The sequence below is a fragment of the Rhododendron vialii genome, chromosome 8a (genome assembly GCF_030253575.1).
Source record: "Rhododendron vialii isolate Sample 1 chromosome 8a, ASM3025357v1".
NCBI lineage: Eukaryota > Viridiplantae > Streptophyta > Magnoliopsida > Ericales > Ericaceae > Rhododendron > Rhododendron vialii.
The window spans coordinates 36165731-36186088 of NC_080564.1; the positions used below are offsets into that span (position 1 = coordinate 36165731).

The 20358-nt window shown below is 39.8% G+C and overlaps 3 protein-coding genes across 7 annotated transcripts; all 3 read right to left on the bottom strand.

Annotated features, from left to right (window-relative positions):
• Positions 1-498: 498 nt before the first annotated feature.
• Positions 499-6831, bottom strand: LOC131336395 (U-box domain-containing protein 35-like). Of its 5 annotated transcripts, none has more exons than XM_058372205.1 (11): positions 6199-6813; positions 5258-5376; positions 4832-4953; positions 4151-4359; positions 3993-4050; positions 3260-3578; positions 3044-3145; positions 2501-2938; positions 1643-2401; positions 996-1090; positions 499-874 (listed from the first exon to the last, which is right to left on the bottom strand). In XM_058372205.1, exons 1-10 carry the CDS (start codon positions 6392-6394, stop codon positions 1010-1012), a joined length of 2403 nt encoding a protein of 800 aa, XP_058228188.1. In that variant the 5' UTR covers positions 6395-6813; the 3' UTR covers positions 499-874; positions 996-1009. The 5 variants fall into 5 exon arrangements, with proteins under 5 accessions (XP_058228188.1, XP_058228187.1, XP_058228186.1 ...); XM_058372204.1 differs by having other exon boundaries at positions 499-880; XM_058372203.1 differs by lacking the exons at positions 499-874; positions 996-1090 and adding an exon at positions 1099-1404 and having other exon boundaries at positions 3993-4047; positions 6199-6814.
• Positions 6832-8076: 1245 nt separating this feature from the next.
• LOC131336399 (pollen receptor-like kinase 4) lies at positions 8077-11362 on the bottom strand. Its single transcript, XM_058372215.1, has 3 exons — positions 10642-11362; positions 9652-10353; positions 8077-8926 (listed from the first exon to the last, which is right to left on the bottom strand). Exons 1-3 carry the CDS (start codon positions 11360-11362, stop codon positions 8319-8321), a joined length of 2031 nt encoding a protein of 676 aa, XP_058228198.1. The 3' UTR covers positions 8077-8318.
• On the bottom strand, positions 10641-20159 carry LOC131336394 (histidine--tRNA ligase, cytoplasmic). Its single transcript, XM_058372201.1, has 7 exons — positions 18472-20159; positions 17000-17179; positions 16005-16262; positions 14913-15047; positions 13235-13516; positions 12727-12867; positions 10641-12544 (listed from the first exon to the last, which is right to left on the bottom strand). Exons 1-7 carry the CDS (start codon positions 19891-19893, stop codon positions 12218-12220), a joined length of 2745 nt encoding a protein of 914 aa, XP_058228184.1. The 5' UTR covers positions 19894-20159; the 3' UTR covers positions 10641-12217.
• Positions 20160-20358: the final 199 nt, after the last annotated feature.

The window sequence follows — 20358 nt, forward strand, 5'->3', positions numbered from 1 at the left end:
AAAAATTGACATTTTGGATTGGCATTTTGGGTAGAAACTCCTCTAATACTTTATGAAAAGATCAATGGCTCCTAAATTAATACGGAGTAATGTCAAACCCTCTTTAGTTATGGAAATCTTGACTAAATCTCTATTAAATGTTCTTCGCTTTCTTAGATGTTGTTTGCTTTTTCGAAGAAATTTTCAATTACCAAGAAGAAGAAGAAAAAGAGGGAACGCTTTTACTGCTTGAAGAAAATCACCTCTCTTGAATTTGGACATAAATACTGTAACCATGGAGAGTATAGCCAGTTGATTGCGTACATATCATTTCTCGCTTTGGTTTCACATCTCTCTAATCCATGAGAACTTTTTGAAAGTATTTCTTATCTCAATTACACAAATAATTTGGTAGGATTATAGAAAGAGTTTCAATAGATTTATCCCTAAGACAAAATTTTACTCCTTGACGCCACAAAACTACATGGCTAAGATAGTGATAATATTATTGACACACAATGATCAATGAATAATACTCATATGATGTCAAAAAGAAATCCCAATACACATTTTTTACATACATCAACGCGTGTTCACATATTTTAATGCATTTTTTAAACACTTTTAGCACGTTATAGGCTGTCACATTTTCCTGAATTCTAATTGTACACTCTAACAATACACCATGCTACATTGAAAAAAATTCCACATATCTAATCCTATCAAGGAAAAGATACGAGTCCATCGCCTAAGCAAAACTGGATGAAAAAGTTCAAGCAGGCCACCGGTCAAACAATGCAAGGAACAACTGTATCTACTTTGTTGCTTTAGCCGTTCCGCACAACAATTTACAGAATTTGTACCAAACTTCAAAACTTCTGTTGAATTTAGTCAGCTGTTCCTGCAAAAAAAAGAGAGGCGAAAACACTGTGAAAAAAGGACGCCAGATAGTCAGATCTATTTAAGTACTACTCGTATTAAGTAGGTTCCAAAACATTTGTCAACACATACGGCACCTGGCAGCTTCTGGTTAAGTCAATGAGGATGAGCTTGAGTAGTTCTTTGAGCTCTCACATCCTGAATGAACAAGCACGGGGTCGCTGATCACGTCCTGCATTTGTACATGCATTCTATTTTTAACAACACCCTCAGTTTTTTTTTTTTTTTTTCCACTAAAACAAACTATACATCAGACCCTCCATAATCTATCCACTGTCTACTAAGCGCAAACGTTTCATGAGTTCGTTTGCTTTTTTATAGCAGAATCATGTCCGGTCAAGGTCTCATCAGTAGATTTTGAAGCAACCATCAATTGCAATCAATTGGTCTCTGGACTCTGCAGCCTACACCGATTGTTCTTTTGATGACTTCACCACCCATTTTTCCAGAACTTCCCTCAATTGGTCCTTGCACAGGTGCAGATTTCTGGAATACATAAGACTAATGAACACTCGTTTGTGATCTTACTGCAACTGTTTGGTTTGTTTTCTCTAAAGGATATTATGCAATTAGTTGTTCATAAGTACATCCAAATTCAGCTGCTTTTTTTGTACCTATTTCTCTCCATCGTTCTCTTCTGAAGTTTCGGAAAAAAATGTTATTATTTAAGTCAATTTATTTTATTTCTGTCAATTTTCTTATTTGGAATTAATTTTCCACTGACCTGTGCGATGGAAACATAGCTGTGATGGGGGGAAGGACCAGCACTGCCACCAAACGTGAAGCTGGTCATCGTTTCATCAGCGAGTCCTCTCAATCGGTTAAGCTCTGGCAAAACGGCCTTGCCAAGATCTGGCCTATCTTTCCGCCTTAGCTCTGCGCATTGGACAGCTACCTTTGCAAAGCACAAGGCCTCCTCAACTGGCCAATCAGGTACAGTTGGGTCCAGCATCTCAGCAAATGTGCCCTTGTCGATGGATCGCCCAACGTGGTGAGCCAAGCCCATTGCTGGCTTGGCAGTTATCAGTTGCAGAAGCACTATCCCCAGCGAATAAACATCAGATTTAACACCAAGCATTCCAGTCTGTTGATACTCTGGGTCAATGTAGCAGAATGTCCCAGCAGTTGACGTCATTCGGTACTGTGTGACATCATCAGCCACTGTGGGAGGAACAAGCCTGGCCAATCCAACATCGCTGATCTTGCTCACATAGTTTTGGTCCAGCAGAATGTTGGCAGGTTTGAGGTCGCGGTGCACTACCGGCTCTGGCTTCGTCTGGTGGAGAAAGAGCAACCCCGTTGCAATCTCTGCTGCAATTCGGAACCTTATTTGCCAAGATAGAGCAGGGGTGTTCCCACGTCTGAAGATACGGTCTTCTAAGCTACCATTGCCCATGTACTCATAGACTAGACATCCATACTCTGGACATGCTCCTAGGAGTAGTACCATGTTGGGATGTCGCATACAGCTTAGAATTTCAACCTGCAATGGCATTAAATATTGTAGTTAGTACTTGGTTTGATCAATTCCACAGTTGAGTCATGCATGACAGCTGAAAAATACTAATTGTTGTCACGTTACCTCTCTTTGAAATTGTTCCCTTCCATGAGTTGCATCTGGACGTAAAACCTTTACTGCAACGGGTGTATGATCAAGGAAACACTTGTAGACGGGGCCGTAGCCACCTTCCCCAATTTTGCGTGATTCAGCAAAAAAATCTGTTGCTACTTCAATCTCGTCAATAGTGTATTTCCTGTACCTAATAACCACATCATTCATGGCAAGTGTATCTGATTCCATGGTCATATTCCCCTCTGCTTCCCCCAAGATCTTCATTTCAATATTTATTCTCCGCTGTGCTTCCCGTTTAGCAATCCTCTGAGCTGCTTCAGCTGCCTCCATGGCTGCTCTGCATTTAGCTTTTTCCTTCTCTGCACTTGCCCTTGCAGCTTCCTCTGCAAGTCTGGCTTCTTCTAATCGTCGTTCTTCTTCAACTCGCCACCGACGGAGCTCCACTGCCTGTACGATTTAGTAGTTATTAAATTGAAAACTATAGTTAAAGTTTTCAGGAGAAAAAAGAAATGTATGTATTATGATCCAAGTTGTGACTTATTTTAGTACTACCTTCTGTTTTGCTGTTAGGGCTTCTTTGCAGGCTGTACTGTACATTTCCATTGTTTGTTTCAGCTCTAGCTTTAGCCGCCTCATTTCAGCTTCCACGCCATCCTGCATGCATGGTTGTCAACAAACAACCGAGATCAGGAAATCATCGGAAGAATCAGTTATACTACTACTCTACAAGAGAAGTTAGATCAAAAGAAGGAAAACTCCATTCTATACCTGCAGGCCTTGAGATGAACATGAACTTCTTCCAATACTATCGCCTGAGGAGGATGAAAATTCATGTGGAGTGTCAGCGTCAGTCCACTTGGCTCCACCTAAGGCCCTTGGCCCAAGGCTGCGTTCTAGGCTAGTTTGCATGCGAGATGTTCGGGCTTCAGCTGATTCCATATTACAAGGATCATATAGGGAACTAACAGACCCGCGGTCTTCAGTGCTTGACCTGCCAGAGCTGCTAACAAAGGATATATCAATCTCTGATTGTGAGAGCTCTCCCCACAACCTTCCACTGAACCTTCTTCCTCTAGCAAATGGTGACCTGTTTTCGACATACAGCACAGACAGGGTAAGCAATCCTTTTCATTAAAGCAACACACAACTCTCTCTCTCTCTCTCTCTCTCTCTCTCTCTCTCTCTCTCTCAACTGCTGAAACACATCATCAACAACGACACGGATATTGTAAGGCCAATAAATTAACGCAAAAGTCAATATAAACAACTATGCCATCAGTTCAAAGCCTTTAGAAATTTTTCTCGTGTTTATTTCAAGTAGGAAAAAAAAGTTTATAATTTTGAGTATGTTTCCGGATATGATTGGTTTATACATTGAAAGTGAGATTGCCAATGGTAATAGTCAATAATCAGTATCTCGGCCATATTTAAAGTATCTTCCAGAATCCAACCCCACACCGATCCAATAGAAACGAAGTGTTTTTAAGTTGCTGCGACTTACTTGATGGATTCGTTGTCGTCTTGCAAATCACGAGGTTTGTGCAGAGTCTTTCCTCCTGCTGACAGTGAGAACATATGTTCTTTTGTAAGCTGAAACATTCCTAACGAGAAGTATCAAATAGGAGAACAGTTTGCATCAATAGAGAATTAAGAACAAACCTTTACGACTTAAAGTAAGCCTTGACTGCGAATCAAAAGAATTGCGGGCAGCTTGGCTTTTAATTTGGTTATGAAGAGGAGAAGTGAATGGGGCTGCACGCGAAGCATTCCGCATAGAAGAGATCTTTGTTTTGGAGATTACATAAACACTACAGAAATCCGGTGCTCCTTTTGATACATTGCTGGGAACATCTAAGGCCTTGAATATTCTGCAGGAGAACGTTTACCTCACGTTTAGTCAAATTATGTATGGGTTCATAGGCACCGAAACCTCGGGCACTGAGTGATGAACTGATCGAAGCAAGAAACTTTGAGACACTGTTATCATTTGATCAGACACAGCATGCACCTAAAGAAATTCAAATTTTCCAGGAGAGGGGGAGAGGGGTGTGGAAAGGAACACAATAAGAATTACGTTTACACGTCAATTTATCGTGCATCTGATCAAGATATAATGATAAAAAGAGGCTTGAAGTTCAGAAAACTACTCGACACGAAAAACACGTAAACTACGCATTGAGAGATTCAATCATTCACAGGCAAAGTGTTGACAGCATTGCATTACCAGGAAAAAAAAAAAAAGTTTGACAGCATCCTGCACTGATCTGCAATTTATTCTTGTTGAATTCTCTTTTTGTAAGTGTGATCTCTTGAGACTTGAATACAAAACATGTTGCTAACCTGATAAAGCCATGCCTCGATGATGCACCAAGAATCAAGTTCTCAATGGCAGCATAAGAAACATATTCCAGTAATGCTTTCACTATATCTGTATCTTCCAGTATAACATCAAGGAACTGAATCTGTTATGTACGTAAATTAAGTTGAGTCATAGAGAACTGAACAGAAAACGGGAAATATGTTTAGCTTATAGTATATATGAGAGGAACCAACTGTGAATCCTGATCGATAGCTTGATCATGGGAATTAGTAGTATTGACAATGTTTTAAGATAACTTCACATTTTTTATTTGGCTTGTCAGGCTTCCTCCATGCATGGAAGTTGAAAGCCTGGACTTGGAGGAGGAGCTTTTCTTATTGGCTAGGGATAATGACAGGATGTATGACACATATTCAGTATTACAGTGCTCAAAGGAATTAACCTACATTTTTGCGGGTACAAAAGCAATGGAAGGTCAGGAACAATTCCTTGGTTTGCTTCTCAAGTTGTGGCCTGTGTGCACATCCGGCCCCACTCAGTTCACAACTAGCAGAATGGTTCGTTGCTGCATCATATTAGCCCATAGAAAATAATCAAGTTCGAACAATGGAAGATGCCCTTTTGGCAAAATTGAGGTTAAAAATCTAGAGATGTTGTTAAGTATATTAAGATCTTGGTGCAACAACAAATTGGCTTCAACTTTTCTATGAGGAATACATTACCTAATGTAACAGTGCATAATTTCTTGGATCAAAGCAAGCTAAAAGTTATTGTGTCCCTCATGTGACACCATAAATTTCACCACGATCTCGGTTGACGATCATCATCGATCTTAGTCGCTCAATTTATAGGACTAAAGTCATTCATTTTAGAGGTCTCATCTCAATGTGTTTATCATCCATGCCAAAAACGAATACCGGTAGCCATCCGAAAGAGGCATATTTTTTTCGAAAGCCTGGAAATGGGTGGACCTATTCTATGGCTGAAAAATGAACGGTGAGATTCTAAGCATTTGTTTCTCTTCCGAAAAATGTGACTTGACCATGCCTTTGTCGATAGGTCGACCTAATTTTTTAGCATGAACGATCATCACATTGAAGGCTACATAATGAACGCCTCGATCTGGTCGACAATTGGGGTCCAAATTCAGGATTCACGCTTTGCAGTGTATACGGCCGGTGACTTGTAAACATAAATGCTGCAAAAAGTCTAACATTGGTCCTCAAACTGACAAGCTCGGTTTTATTGCATAAAATATGGGAATGAACCAAAACCACCGATCACCTAGAACCATAACCAGAGTCACTTTTGTAAATGTAAAATCACAACAATCAAAAGAGGGGGCCTTTAGTTTTTTGAGAGAGGTTGGGTGGGGGGGAAGAGGTACCTGAAGCAGATGTAGGTTGGTGGACGACATGGATGAGAATGACAGTTTGGGATTTGAAGATAGGGTTTTCAATAGCCCATTTTAGAGCGTACTGGCTTCCTTTATCCTTGTCTACAGCTACTGCAACCAACCCATTTCCTCTTTCTCCTCCTCCTCCTGCCTTCCTTTCTCCATTGCTTGGCTTCGGAAGCCACATCTCTCTCTCTCTCTGACCGACTTCTCACTCTCTTCACAAAAAATTTGAAGACAAAACAAATACAGAAAAACAAAATACAAACTTGGTCATGTCCAGCAGCCTAATAATCCATACAAAACGGACAAAAAGAGAATGAACAAAAAAGGGGGAGAGCCCTTCTCCTCTTGGTCGGGTATACTGCACTAGCCTCTTTTGTTTTCAAAAGAAATGAATGGTGACAGAGATGGCCTAAACATCACTCTCTCTCTCTCTCTCTGCGCTCATATTCTGTATTTAGCAAACAAATCTGATGCCACTGGCAAAAGCGCTCTCTATTTCTCTCAACATGTAAATGAAGGAAATACCCATCCGCATTAATATACGTACAAAATACATGGGCTGCCATTGTCCGCAGGTCGATTCCCTGTTTTTCTGTTGGAACTTGGTGGTCTTGGCTTGTCTATTTTTTTTTGATCCGCTCTTGGCTTGTCTATTTACTACTCCAGTATTTGTTCAATGGAATGGAAAGGGACTCTGTAGGTTTGGATTGAAAGGTAGGTGATTTATTTTTTTGTTTTTATTGGAATTTTTTATTGTATTTATTTGTTTTGTGTTAAATTTTTATGATTTGTTTATCGATTTGTTATAACGAAAGAATTTGAAAAAGTAAATTTTTTTTATGAAAACTCATAATTTTTTTAATAAAAATAAAAATAAGTTAATAAGACAATTTTTTTTTACTTATTCTTTTTTTTTAAATTATGAGTTTCGATCAAAATGTTTTACTTTTTCGATTCCTCTCGACGAGACGAATAAATAAGTCACAAAAATTTGATGCAAAACTAACAAATGCAGAAAAAATTTGACTTGTTCGACTTTTTATTTATTTATTTATTATTATTATTATTATAAGGCCGCCAAAACAACACTGTGTGGAGAAAAATACACTACTGTCTTCCATCCAGAATTTCCCTGTGAGAAACTCACACCCCATCTCTCTCTCTCTCTCTGCTGCTTGTAACGCTTCTTCATTTGTATTCCAACGGTCCACATCCACAGCAAAATAAAATTTCTCTCTCTCTCTCTCTCTCTCTCTCTCTCTCTCTCCTACGGTAAAGAAAGTCAGGGATGCATTCATGTGACTTTAACTTTGGGGTTTGGTTAATCACAAGTTGTTGATTGAAGTCGGATATTGCACTATTTATCTGGGAGCGAGCCTACTAAATATTACTGCTACTCCACTAGTAAAAGTTCGTACTCCATCGATCACTACACAAACGCAGGAATGACAGATTCCATTGCACCAATTAGTTACTACAGTAGTAATACTACTATATAGTATATGAGAAGAGCAGTACTAAAACGTCACTAAGAGCAGAGTTCTTTTATGTACAGTATATTCACAACAGAAAGCGCAGAGAGAGAGAGAGAGAGAGAGAGAGAGTGATGACCACATTCTAGCAGAATCATAGTATCTCCAATTCAACATTTTTTTCCAAAATGTCTCTCTTTCCAATTACCCTCTTCCTTTAGTCCCCGTTATCTTAATTCTTGTGGTACCACCTTACACAAACGTAGTCAAGAGAGAGAGAGAGTGTGTGTACATCTAACTAGTACTAATACATAAGACTTAACAAAGTTTACTGTTTTAACAATTTAAATTTGAAAGAATGGAAAAGAAAAATTGCACAACATTTTCGATAAATTTATTCCCCTGAACATCAAGGTATATGAACAAAATTACTACTACCATTTTTTTGGTTTTTGTAAACAAAAAAAATTGGAAAACACCAGCCAGCTATGTTTAAAAAGCAATCTCATTGCCTACAGATTCCAGCTTCCACATTCAACCCACGGCAACAAACAAGTTCTGTCGTTAATAAGATAATCATCGGGGACAGGAAGTGAAGAGTACTGATTGAGCCAACCCATCAACTCCCTCACTCTACACATGATCATCCACCACAATGTCACTGTGGCTCTCCTTTAACTGTTCAATTTTTTCAACAGCTGCCTTCAAATCCAACCTTTTCTCAACATCCTCTTGGCAACAAGCCACTCCAATCTTGAAAAGTCTTAGCATTTCCTCCTCTTCAGCAGTACCGTTCTTGGCATATGATCCCATCTCTTCATCGAAAACACGAGCAGTCTCTTGATCTTTAACAATGGAGTCAACCCAACTTGCTAGATTACCAGTACCTTGTGCGAGGTAGTTAGCAGGGAACTTCCCAGTCAGTATCTCCAATATCAGTATTCCGAGACTCCAAACATCAGTCTTCTTAGTTGTTCGGCCATGTTGGGCATACTCTGGAGACTTGTAAGCCACCAAGATCTGCTGGGCATGTTCTTGGTTAACCAAAGGCGCCAGAGTGTAATCCATTAATAGGGGCTCGAAGACTTCATTCAGAAGCACGTTGGAAGATTTCAGGTGACCATGGGCAACTATTAGGCTAGGGAGCTCACTCTGCAGGTGAACTAAGCCTCTAGCTACTCCTTTGACAATTTTCAAGCGGGCTGGCCAATCAAGCCCAGGTTGCTCCACACTATGGTTCCCTATACACGAAAACCAAACAAGCCATGACTCACTTTGTTAAAAGCTGGCATGTTCTTTGCTCACAGTAATCTGATAAACGCCATGAATTGGGTGAACATTAGGGCTTCGTTATACATCAATGCCAGGTTGACATTGAAAAACGACATGCCTAATCCTGAAAACGTGTATCACCAATTACTACCTATTCAGTCATTATATGCCTTGGCAGCTTTACAGCTTATGCATGCTTGTGTTTTTCCTAAACCGTACATTTTGCTAAAAGGAATTTTAGAAATTGTACCGGAGTAACATCATCCATAACACTTTGTTATGCCATTTACATGTACACAGACATTGGTGCTTTTCCATGTATGCTATACAAACACAGCATTGGTTCATACTCCTATCCTACTAAAGTGGCTAGTAGTGATTAAGTAACTTCCAACCAAAAGACTCGTTTGGGCTAATAATTTCAGTAACACTACCGCCACACATCACTAGCTGAGATTTCTAGAAAAATTGTTGCTGCATATGATTTTTGTCTTCTTAGTTTTACTTTTTGCAGAGATTCAGCAAAAGAGTTGTCTTGGCTCCCATAGGTGCCGTTGCATCTTGAATGTTGCATGTATTTCTCAAGGAAAGATCCCAATTGCAGCGAGATGGTAATAACCGACTCATTGATAAATCATTCCTTGGACTAAAAGGAGTATATTATGTGGGAATGTAGGAGATCAGGAACACATACCGTGAAGGTGACTGGCCAAGCTGCCATTATGTACAAAGTCAAATACCAACAACTTCTCTTCTTTTCTATAGTAATAAGCCACAAGGGGGAGCAAGTTGGGGTGTCTCAACCTGCCTAGCCTTCTCATGTGCTCATGAAACTCTTCTCTACCGACATTATTCATTAGCTTGAACCTCTTCACAACCACCGCTTGGCCGTCCAAGAGCACGGCCTTGTAGGAAGACCCAAAGTTGCCACTCCCCAACACTTCTGCAGATGCTCTCAGCAAGTCTTGCAAGTCAAACCTCTCTCTATCATCCCTCACAAATGACAGCTTCCCAAGTTCAGCTGCAGCAGCACCCTTCTTTGAGCTCCTGCGGCTCAGCTCTGTAGGTTTAACCAAACCGGCTGTGTGCAGTGAAGCAGCAGCTGCCAGACTTGTGCTATGCTTGTAGGATGATGATTCCGGACGCCCTAATTGTGATGTTTGGTTTCTGCTGCGACAGTATATGATCAAAAGCACAATGATTGCCGCTAATGCTACTCCACAAGCAATCACAATCATGGCTATCTTCAGGGTAGATGTTTTCTTGTTGGGAGCGTCCTCGAGGGTAGGAACACTGGATGGACTAGGTACATTGGAGGATGAGTTTGGTGGGTTAGGATTAAGCTTGGAGGATTTGCATACTGAGTCCAGAGGCTTCCCACACAGATCTTTGTTTCCTGATTAATTGTCATGCATCAAGAAAAACAATAGAAGGAAATAATATCCTTATTGGAGAAGCATTAATGTTGATATAGGAAATGTGCTCATTTTAATTTATTTTTTTTCTAAATTAACAAAAAGAACCCTTCAAAATGGAGATGAGGATGAAGACTATATTGTTAATGGTGTAAGTTGTCCTACAAATACATCAAGGGGTGCGCTAATTAAGTTCAGGGCTTGGGAATGCATGTGGACAAAGTAGCTCATTCATTCATGAAAGAAAACAAAAATGGATGAATAGGTACCTGAAAATGAAGTGGGGCTAACATTGATGAGAGCCGGTGGAATAGGACCCTCCAATTGATTGTAAGATACATTGACATCTTTGAGATCCTTCTGCTGAAAATTGGGTAAGAGGCCTGTAAATTGGTTACCCTCAAGCCTTAACTCAATAAGCTTGGGCAATTGGGCAAGGGAGGTAGGAATGTTGCCCTGGAAAGCATTGTGGGACAAATACAACTTTTTCAAAGAAGCCATTCCTGCAAATGCATTGTCAGGAATCGAACCGGAGAATTGATTATTGGAGAGGAACAATGACTTCAAGGCCCCCAGCTTGTAGAAATCAGGGAAGTCACCGTCGAATTTGTTGTTCATGAAGCTGAGAGTGCGAAGGTGGGGCAACAGAAGAAGTGCATCGACATCTATGTCCCCTGTTAGGCCCATGTTCTCCAGCTGCAGACCCCAGATGTCGCCATCGGTGCAAAGCACACCGATCCAGTTTGCGTAATTCCCAGAACATGGACTCGTGGAATTGTTCCAACTACCCAGAGCATCAACATTGTTCGACAGACTGTCCTTGAATTTCAACAAGGCATCTGCATCTGACGCAGCCACAATTCTAGATGATGATAACAAGAACATGATGATCAGATTCAGGCAAAGGATGTTGACCAATCTGTCGGTTTTGGTTGAGAAGAATGTTGTTAATGCGGGGGCGCGCACATGCGGGGCTGCATGCGCACCCATTACCGGTGTTGTTTCAAGGATGAAAACAACCCGAAACAATTCCTTCTCCTCAATTGATGAACCCTGTTACAAGTAGTGGTATTGCAGGATATTATTCCAGGGATGAATATAGAATTTGCTAGCATTTGCCTTATTTGTTTCCCTTCTTCCCTAGTTTTTGTTTTCCCTTTTCTTTTCTTCCGAAACTTAGGGGGGGAGAGAGAGAGAGAGAGAGAGAGACTAATGCATATTGGCTAAGAATAGAATCTCTCTCCCTCTCTCTCATGAAAGGAGAGGCAAATAGGCAATAATACATCCAGCATGCAGTAGGAGATACTACTACAATAACATGAGACTGGAGCGCAGGGTGGGCCGTTGGAGTATAACCTTCGGGTCAGTAGTTCGGGATATGTACGTTGGTTGGTGTTGTTCTGCGAATATAGATTTTGATGGCTGGTTTTTCTTTTTTCTTTTTTAGGATATTCCAAATCACAGAATAGAGGACAATCATAAAAGCCAGGCCAATAAATTAGAGCTGTGCGTGTCATAGGTGGTGGGTGGGGAGAGATACAAGTCTGGCCCTCCGAATCTTTGGTAGGTGCCCCCTCTAACCTCGGCGCTTCTCTCCTCTCCCATAATAACAACTATTTGCGCATAAGCAATCTGTCACATATTTGCCCATCCATAGTCTACACAATTGGAATGAAAAAGTACCAAGAGAGGAGTGTGGATTAAACCATATTATATGTTTCTACTACCAACATAACCTAAAGTAAATAGTATACATAACTAAGAATCGTAATTGTAAAGACAAAAGAGGTATCCAGCATCATTTCCCACATTAAGGTTATGCAGTTTGAGGATTCATCTGTGTTCTCAAAAACTAATTTCTCGCGGTGAAATGCCACCACTCAAGCGTCTCTGAAGCTCCTCAACAAGAATCTCTCTGCGGATTTCGTCTTCTGTAGCAGCCTCGACATCTTTCAATTTCACAACCCCTTCATTCACTTCACGCTCACCCACAATTACCATCAGAGGGATCCTTGATGCTTTGGCACGTTCAATGTGCTTCATCACTCTTTTACTCACCATGTATTCCGCTTTCACTCTAGCCCTCCACAATTCACTAACCAATTCGGCAGCAAGAGACAAGTCATCCCCCAAAAGAGCCACAAGGACTTGAGTTTCAGTAGCACGGGTAACCTACAAAACAACAGCAGCAACAAGAACATTTAATCTGATGGTGGAAGTACCTTCCAAGTGACAAGTTCCCTTTGAAGTCTATTAAATATTAATATGCATAAAATGGAGTTAATGATGATGAAAGGGGAATCATACAAAATAGAAGTACATTGACCAAGTCTAAAAAAGTACGTAACTATGACCTGATTCTGCTCTTTATGAAGCTGCTCCATTATAGTAAATACGCGTTCTATTCCAAGACTGACACCAACAGCAGGAACCTGCTTTGTCCCAAACATCCCTATAAGGTTGTCATAACGTCCGCCAGCAGCAATTGAACCAACCTAACAAAACATTTAGATTTGTTAAGAAACTTCATAATTTAGGTAATATATGTGGAAAACAGGCTTCTCCATTGATACCCATTAGATCGTATTTACATTATAAAAATCCACTGGAAATATAACCCAAATTTGGCGCATGCGAGCATACCAAATACAATTAGAAGTGACAATTACTGATAAGCTAGGCTAACATGGCATACCGTTGAGGCTGGCAGAGGAATATACAGAAAAAAATGAAGTAGCACTACCACCTCTAAATTCTCAGTAAAAGAAAATGGAGAAATCCTGACTAGCCCTTCATCAACAAGAGTTACAAACAAGGTGAAGAACACGTAACATACATTAAGTAGCTTCATCAAAAGTATACCTGTGTAGCCCCTTTAAAAACAGCTTCAAATATAACTCCAGTGTAGTAGTCAAGACCTCTAGCAAGACTCAAGTCAAAAACTACTTTGCCAATGCACTTTGACTTCTCCAGGGCTTTAAACAAAACTTCTAATTCATTCAGTGCCATACGAGATCCCTCATTTTTCAGGAACTCGCTTCCTTCTTGTTTAAGCTTAGATAAGAGTTCCAGAGGGGACCCCCTTTCCTTGACAAAAGTGCCAATTTTATCTGCTATCAAGACAGTCAAGCCCTTCTCTTCCACCTGGCCCACAATAACAAAAAAATTATCAACAAAAATTAACATGTGGATTACTAAAACTCTAAACATCACAAAACAAAACAAAACAACACAACTAAAATGGGATACTTCGATATCCAAAACTCAATAGGAAGAAACAATGTTTTAAAGGCAATAAAGGCAATGAGTAGAGAGGCCCAGGCTCATATACTAGTTAGGGAGGTGATAATAATAAACCTAGGACAAGCTCTAGCACTCCCCCTCACGTGCAACACGTGAGAGCAGGATCCCTAACATAAGGCCACAAGGAAACAAAGAGCACTTCAATCATGAGGTCTAATCCAACAACCTCTGAAAGCCTAGCTGTAATATCATGTTAAAGCCTCCAACTCAAAACTAATTGGCAATGAGTAGAGAGGCCGCCCATGCTCATATACTAGTTTGGAAGGTACTACTTAGTCAATGTGGGAGAAGCTCAAACACTAAGTTAGGAAAAGACGTGCGACGAAGGCAGGGGCGGATCCACATTGTACCCACAAGGGTCACGTGACCCCCCTGACTTTTCTACTCTTGCAATTTTACCCCTATTAATCTAAGCTATAATTCATTTAGCCCCTCAAAAATTGTACTAGTGCACCATTGACATATACAAAATATCAAATCTGTCACCTTACAAGTCTCAAAAGTATGAAAAACAACCCCTTAATCAATGTGCTTAACTTCCTCAATAAAAAATATCTCTTTGTCCAGTGCTCCATTTCACAGAAGCATATCGATTGCATTATTTTTTTTGTGAGATTTAAAACTTTGATTCCTAATTTAATTACTAGGTATTTCATTGTATGAATACTCTTCTCAATAAGTTATAGAATATCTATTGTTCAAATCACAAGGATACCATTACCTGGCACACAATTATTATTCTTTTCTTCAAAATTCATTCAGTGCTTAGGGTCTTAAATTCTGAAAGAAAAATTGAAAGTTATGCTTCAAATTTCATAATGTTTAAATTTGAACTTTTTTGCTTAATGAAGAATGTTTAAACATTTTATCTTCTCCTTATATTGGACTGTCAATTTTTTTTTTCAAAGTTATGCTAGAAAGGTGACCCTCCTGTGTGGAATTCCTGGATCTGGCACGGGACGAAGGTAACCACGTGTGAGAAGACTAAATTTGTTCCAAATTCTAAATAATGCAGCAAAACTAGCCATAAAGTTGATTAGATATGCGAGGATGATGTAAAAATTATGCAAGTATCACTATAGCATGTTTTAACGGATTATGTCAAACTAGGAAAATGGCGCAAAAGAGAAGGCATTCTAATAACAATGAAACAGCATAAACCACCAACTCATTTCAAACACAAAAGAGTCTAACTTTCCCTCATAAAGTTTTTTAACAGAGATTCAAATGTCCTCACCATTTCTTTTCTAATCTGCTCGAATGATTGCTTGTCTAACTTGTCAATACTTGAACATATGGTTCTGAACTTATCAGACGACACTCCACAAATGTCCAACATGCCATCCAATAGCTTCCGATGATTCAGTTTTATCTGCAGAATTTACAGAGGAAGAAAGTTAAACAGATATAAATGTAATTTTTATTTAGGTTAAATAAAAACATGCAAATAAATACCGAAGACGAGCACAAACTTAAAAGTATGATTCGAAGCCATACTTTCCATAAGCTAATATCATGCAATGTGGATAACCCCGATGACAAGTGAGTCACATATTATGTAGTTCAGGTTTTTCCAGTTTAAAAAAAAAAAAAGATTTTTGAAGAACAGAATACGCAAAAGGGGTTACAACTTACAACATTCATTTCACGCGTTTCTTTATTCATGTATTTAATTTAACAGGCCAACGATTTTGCATCACTCTACTTCCACTACTAGATCAAAGTCGCAAAAGACGTGGACTATAGACCAAGGGTTTTAGTAAACAAGCAAAACTTTTAGAACGTGAAAGTAGATGAAAAATAAGGTACATATAGAGCTGTTAAAATGGACACTAGAACTGAAACGAACATGGGAACCTATGTCAAGCAAAGGTTCAATAGATTGTGTCAATTCATTAGCAGCTCGACAATAGGTTCAATAGATTGCTTGACTATGTTGTTGCTTCTATGTCCTTTCAGTATGATGGTTTAATTTTTCATGTATTTTTACCTTATGCTTCATCAAGCGATTCGCGTTTTATGTTGCTCCATGTCTGCTACAAATTTGGGCCAGTAGCGAAACTAAAGTAATTCAAAGATCATTGCCAATTGACAATACAAGTAAGGAAACAAACAGAATAATTGAAGCATGCTGCGATCTCAACCCCAATTTTCCAAGTGCCTGTATGATATGAATAAACTAAATGAAACTCTGGTAATCGCAGAACACAGAAGTTAAATAAGGCCGTGATAGTAGTTTATGAAGTAATTTAAATACCAAGAAAATATTAAATGTGCACACGCAACTTAAGGCAACGCAGGCAATATGATGGCAAGGAAAACTAAGTACCTCATAGTCTCCGATATTTAGCTCATCCAGCAATTCCGTCATAACCTTTACAACCTCAAAATCTGGCCCCATTGTCTCATATTGACCGGCAATGTCAAAGTCACATTGATAGAATTCACGGTATCTTCCCTTAGATGGGTTATCCCTTCTGTAAACCTTTGCTATTTGGTACCTTTTAAATGATGTAATACCGTTCATAGCCACATACCTAGCAAATGGAACCGTTAAGTCATACCGCAGTGAGCAGAGTTCTCCACCCTGTCCACATGTCCAGCAAAAGTCTAATTGGTTAGATATTCAATATCAACTCCGTTGCATCTAAAAGTGTTACTATGCTCACAAAATCCAGTCAGGGTCACCATGACGTTCCCATGAAGGTTGGACTTTGGAGTACTTTTGACATTGGATGTAGCTCTCACCCATGCGGCAAAAGTCGACTCCCATCGCTTATAAAGGTTACATAGGTTTATTTAGACTTGTGCCTAATCCAATTTCAACTATGACTAGTGACTTCAAATCATTGTGGGACTTCCTTAGCCTTTGTTATACTCTTCCCAATCCTATTGAGCAATTCAAGAATCCTCTATAGTTTAAAGAGAAGCTTTGAGCCATACCAAAAAGTGCCTCACTAATAGGATAATACTTGAACACAATGACATAACAAAGAACATGAATCTTAAAGTGAAACGCAAAGGTCTGGAGTGGAAAAAAGTTCACCCTCAAATAGAAACAAAACAACCCAGTTTGCAATATGCCAAAAGTAGCAGACAATTGTGGTAGACTGGTAGAAACAAGAAAGAAGATATATAGAAGAAGGATACTCAAAATACAAACCATAAAAGGAACCATTGTCTGATCAAACCACGTGGGCAAAAGTCCCCATAGTTCCAGGTATCAAACATAGTCAGTATGCTTAGAAATTAGAACCACAGTTGAAAAAGGATAAAGAAGGATCCCTTTAACAATTCCAAATTCCCAATTGAACTAATGTATACCTGGTCAGCAAGATCATAAATCAACTTTGAATCTTCCCCATATTTTCCCATTAGAGTTTCTCTCAATTCAAAGGCAGGGGTATCCAGGGCCATGGCACCATGCCTCTTGAAAACTTCCATTATAATTGAGAATGCTTTCTCCCTTATGGCCATCTGTTCTTTTGCAAAATCACGAGTACCCTGTCATATAACATAATAGTAGCGGCATTAAAAAAAAGTTGCAATTTCATATATTTTGAAAATAACAAAGCTACTTTTTATCAGGAGGCATGAAAATAAAATTAAACAAATCAATAACACTACATGGACAGGAAATACAACTTCAGAGGAACTCATGAACCAGGCAACACAACTAGACCCCGTGAAAACTAGTCTCACAATGACAAAATTAAGTTTTCAATGACAAAGATCTCTACCAATAAATCAATAATAACTAACAGGAAGAGAAAGGAGAATAAAACATTCTATGAGAAGAGAGTTATTCTAAAGCCACAATGCAACAAAGAAGTCGTTATAAACAAATCGGTAAACCATCACCCATAAAGATAAAAGAGGGCATTGCCATTTGTCCTAAAACGACCAAGAAATTGACTCTGGTCCCCCTTTCAGCCATTGAACGTTCAAAATCTCCTTCATTCTTTATAGGCAAACCTATTCATGTTTACTTTCCGAGGCCCATCTGACCTTTCATCACAATGTATCTCGGGCCAATACCTTTTGGAACAAAACACGATAGAAGTCATCCAATCTCCTCTTTATCCATTGCCAAAAGGCAAGAAATGATTGAGGATAATTTTACATATATGTATAATATAGAACACCTCAATGTCATGCCATCAAGCCCAAGACTATCGTTATGAGGTTTTTCAGCCATATAATAATTTCTACTTACTCCAAAATTAAATAGTCACCAGCCCAGAACTGATAAAAAATAATAGTACACACTGGTATCCGTAGGTACCTCACTAGTATATCTCATAAGATCTTGACATGTCCTCAATAACGTGTGCTTCAAAAGTTGGATTGAGGGCATGCATTGGGTACCACAAGTATGACACCATTCTGCACCAGAGTGGTATTCCATAGCCTAAGCTAATAAGCATAACGCTGTATTTTACAGTGAAGCTCCGAAGAACCTAAGCTCAAAGAGAGGGCAGACACAGTTGCATATCATCCTTAGTATAGGAAGGTTAAGTTAAGCAAAAAGTGATAAACATAAGAATGTCACAGGCTTGTTCTAAATACATTTTCATGGAACATTCTGTCAAGGCCAGCATTTGTGAGATTTAGAGTTACAATTTCATTATACGTGTAACTAGTGATAATACCACCTAAGAAGCATGTGAAACAAGATCACTAGATCAGAGACACAAGCACGGTGGACGTACTTTTGGTCATTAATACAAAATACAACGCAAACGTCTGGGGTTTGACTCAAAGTACAAAATCAAGAAATTTGGGTAGTTCATTACCTTTGGGAGCTTGGGAAGTCTTCTACTTTCATTGCTTTCCACGATCTCTTTCACTTTCAACAACAATGTCCCAAGGTCTGAGTGGGTTGGGTCCAACAACGAGAGAAGATCCTGCACCCATTTCTCCAGCAAGGCTGAAGGGTCAACTGCCTCACCTACCCCACTCCGCAACTTACCCCTGATAAACTGCATTAAAACGGTAGTTCCTTTTCCTAAAACCTTCTTTTTCTTTTCGCTTTTCTTGTCTGATTTCACATTCATTTCCACAGGCGCATTACCTTGAACTTTATCTATAATTTCACTCCCCTCAAGCGAAACAAAAGCTGTAATTGCCTCCCAATAGACAATTTTTCTTACCATCTCTGATAAGCCATTAAGCTCGTGAAAGAACGTAATGTACTGTCCTCCAAAGCTTGCTTTTGAAGAAGACAAAAACAAATTCCCCAAGCTATCAGCCCTAGGGCATTCCCTATTGAACATTTCCATCAAACTAGATCGGAGATCAACATTACTGATTGCATCAATGCTAAGTTTTGCACGGGTCCAGCTACAATTGCCCAAATGCCTAAGGGCCTCAGACAGAGTCAAGAATGCAGTTGCCAATGCCTTGGCAGTTCCAGCACTAGCGGAGACTTTGTTGCCAACCTTAGCAAAAACAACAGGGGAATTCAATTCGACCCGAGTCCTTGAGTGCACCAACCTGGCAATTTCCCTCAAAGTACCATGAAGCTGGGGTATCTCAGACACAGCTTCGCACTCGAGCTTGCCCAGCAATTTGGAGCCATTGAGGAAGACCTTCAAGTCACTAGCGACGGCAATCTCGTCCTTATTAGCAGAGGATCCATCTCCGGAGTCTATGGAACTAAATGCAGACACATCCGCCCCTGAGGCCTCGCAAGACAAAGCAGCAACGGCGTCGACAATAGAAGACAAGGCTGACGACTGGTGATCAAGAATTGCGCAAATGCCGTCCAATATGAACAATGATGATTTCTCCAACACAAGGAGTTCTTCATTAGTGACATCATAGGCATGATCAAAATCGAGGGTTTGAGAAGCAGATGGGTTAGGGTTATTATTATAATTACTATTATTAAGGGTATCAGAGATCAAGAGTGGGAGGTGGGGTCGAATACCAGCAGAGGAGGCAGAAGAAGAGAGCAAGAGTTTGTTGAGAAGAAGCAGGAGGGATGCTCGGGCTTCTTGTGGGGATAAATTCTTTAGTAGGGAAAAAGTGAACTTGGCCGGCGGAGGCGGTTGCTGATTCTTGTTGTTCTTCTGGTTGGACAGCCTGTCAAGGGAAGATGAATCAATCCGCACCTGAGCAAGGTTGTTGGCGATGGCGAAGACGGAGTGTGAAGAGAGAGAAGCTCCTTTTCCGCCAACCGCTATCACAGTCACTTCACGTCCCTCCACCGCCATATCAATAAATTATCCACCGACAGATGTCTAGTATTGTGTGTGACTGAGTGTAAAGAAAGATATTGATAGAGGACGCTTGAATGATTGAGGTAGTCTGTTCTGTTCTGTTGGGGGCTGGCGTGTCGCTGGTCACCTGGCTTCTCTATCTATCAGTAGTGGGAGAGGAGCAGTAATTCACATAGGAACCTCATTTTTAGGGTTTTCTGATGACCGACCAAATGAAGAAGATGCGGATCTCACATTTGGATTCGGCCCGACCCGATGTTCTGACAAATTTTTACAAAAAGGGAAAGAGAAAAAAAAAAGGGTTGCCAAGACGTGGGCTTTCGGATTAAAAATTTTTTTTTTTTTTTTGTCATTTGTTAATTCTACTCTACTCTATTCTAAGGGATTGATGCTTTCCGGATTAAGAGCAAGTTAAGCAATGTGCGTGTGTATAAATCATCCATTCCACAGCATTTTATG

Coding starts and splice junctions, on each gene's coding strand:
- LOC131336395 (XM_058372202.1), bottom strand. CDS start 6,394: ATGTGGCTTCCGAAGCCAAGCAATGGAGAAAGGAAGGCAGGAGGAGGA. Junction 5,377..6,198: donor CCAACCTACATCTGCTTCAG/GTACCTCTTCCC, acceptor AATATGATGCAG/CAACGAACCATTCTGCTAGT. Junction 3,579..3,992: donor GACGACAACGAATCCATCAA/GTAAGTCGCAGC, acceptor TGTCGAAAACAG/GTCACCATTTGCTAGAGGAA.
- LOC131336399 (XM_058372215.1), bottom strand. CDS start 11,362: ATGGGTGCGCATGCAGCCCCGCATGTGCGCGCCCCCGCATTAACAACA. Junction 10,354..10,641: donor TAGCCCCACTTCATTTTCAG/GTACCTATTCAT, acceptor ACAATTAATCAG/GAAACAAAGATCTGTGTGGG. Junction 8,927..9,651: donor CTTGGCCAGTCACCTTCACG/GTATGTGTTCCT, acceptor TTTCGTGTATAG/GGAACCATAGTGTGGAGCAA.
- LOC131336394 (XM_058372201.1), bottom strand. CDS start 19,893: ATGGCGGTGGAGGGACGTGAAGTGACTGTGATAGCGGTTGGCGGAAAA. Junction 17,180..18,471: donor GACTTCCCAAGCTCCCAAAG/GTAATGAACTAC, acceptor GTTATATGACAG/GGTACTCGTGATTTTGCAAA. Junction 12,868..13,234: donor TTTTTAAAGGGGCTACACAG/GTATACTTTTGA, acceptor ATGTTTTGTTAG/GTTGGTTCAATTGCTGCTGG.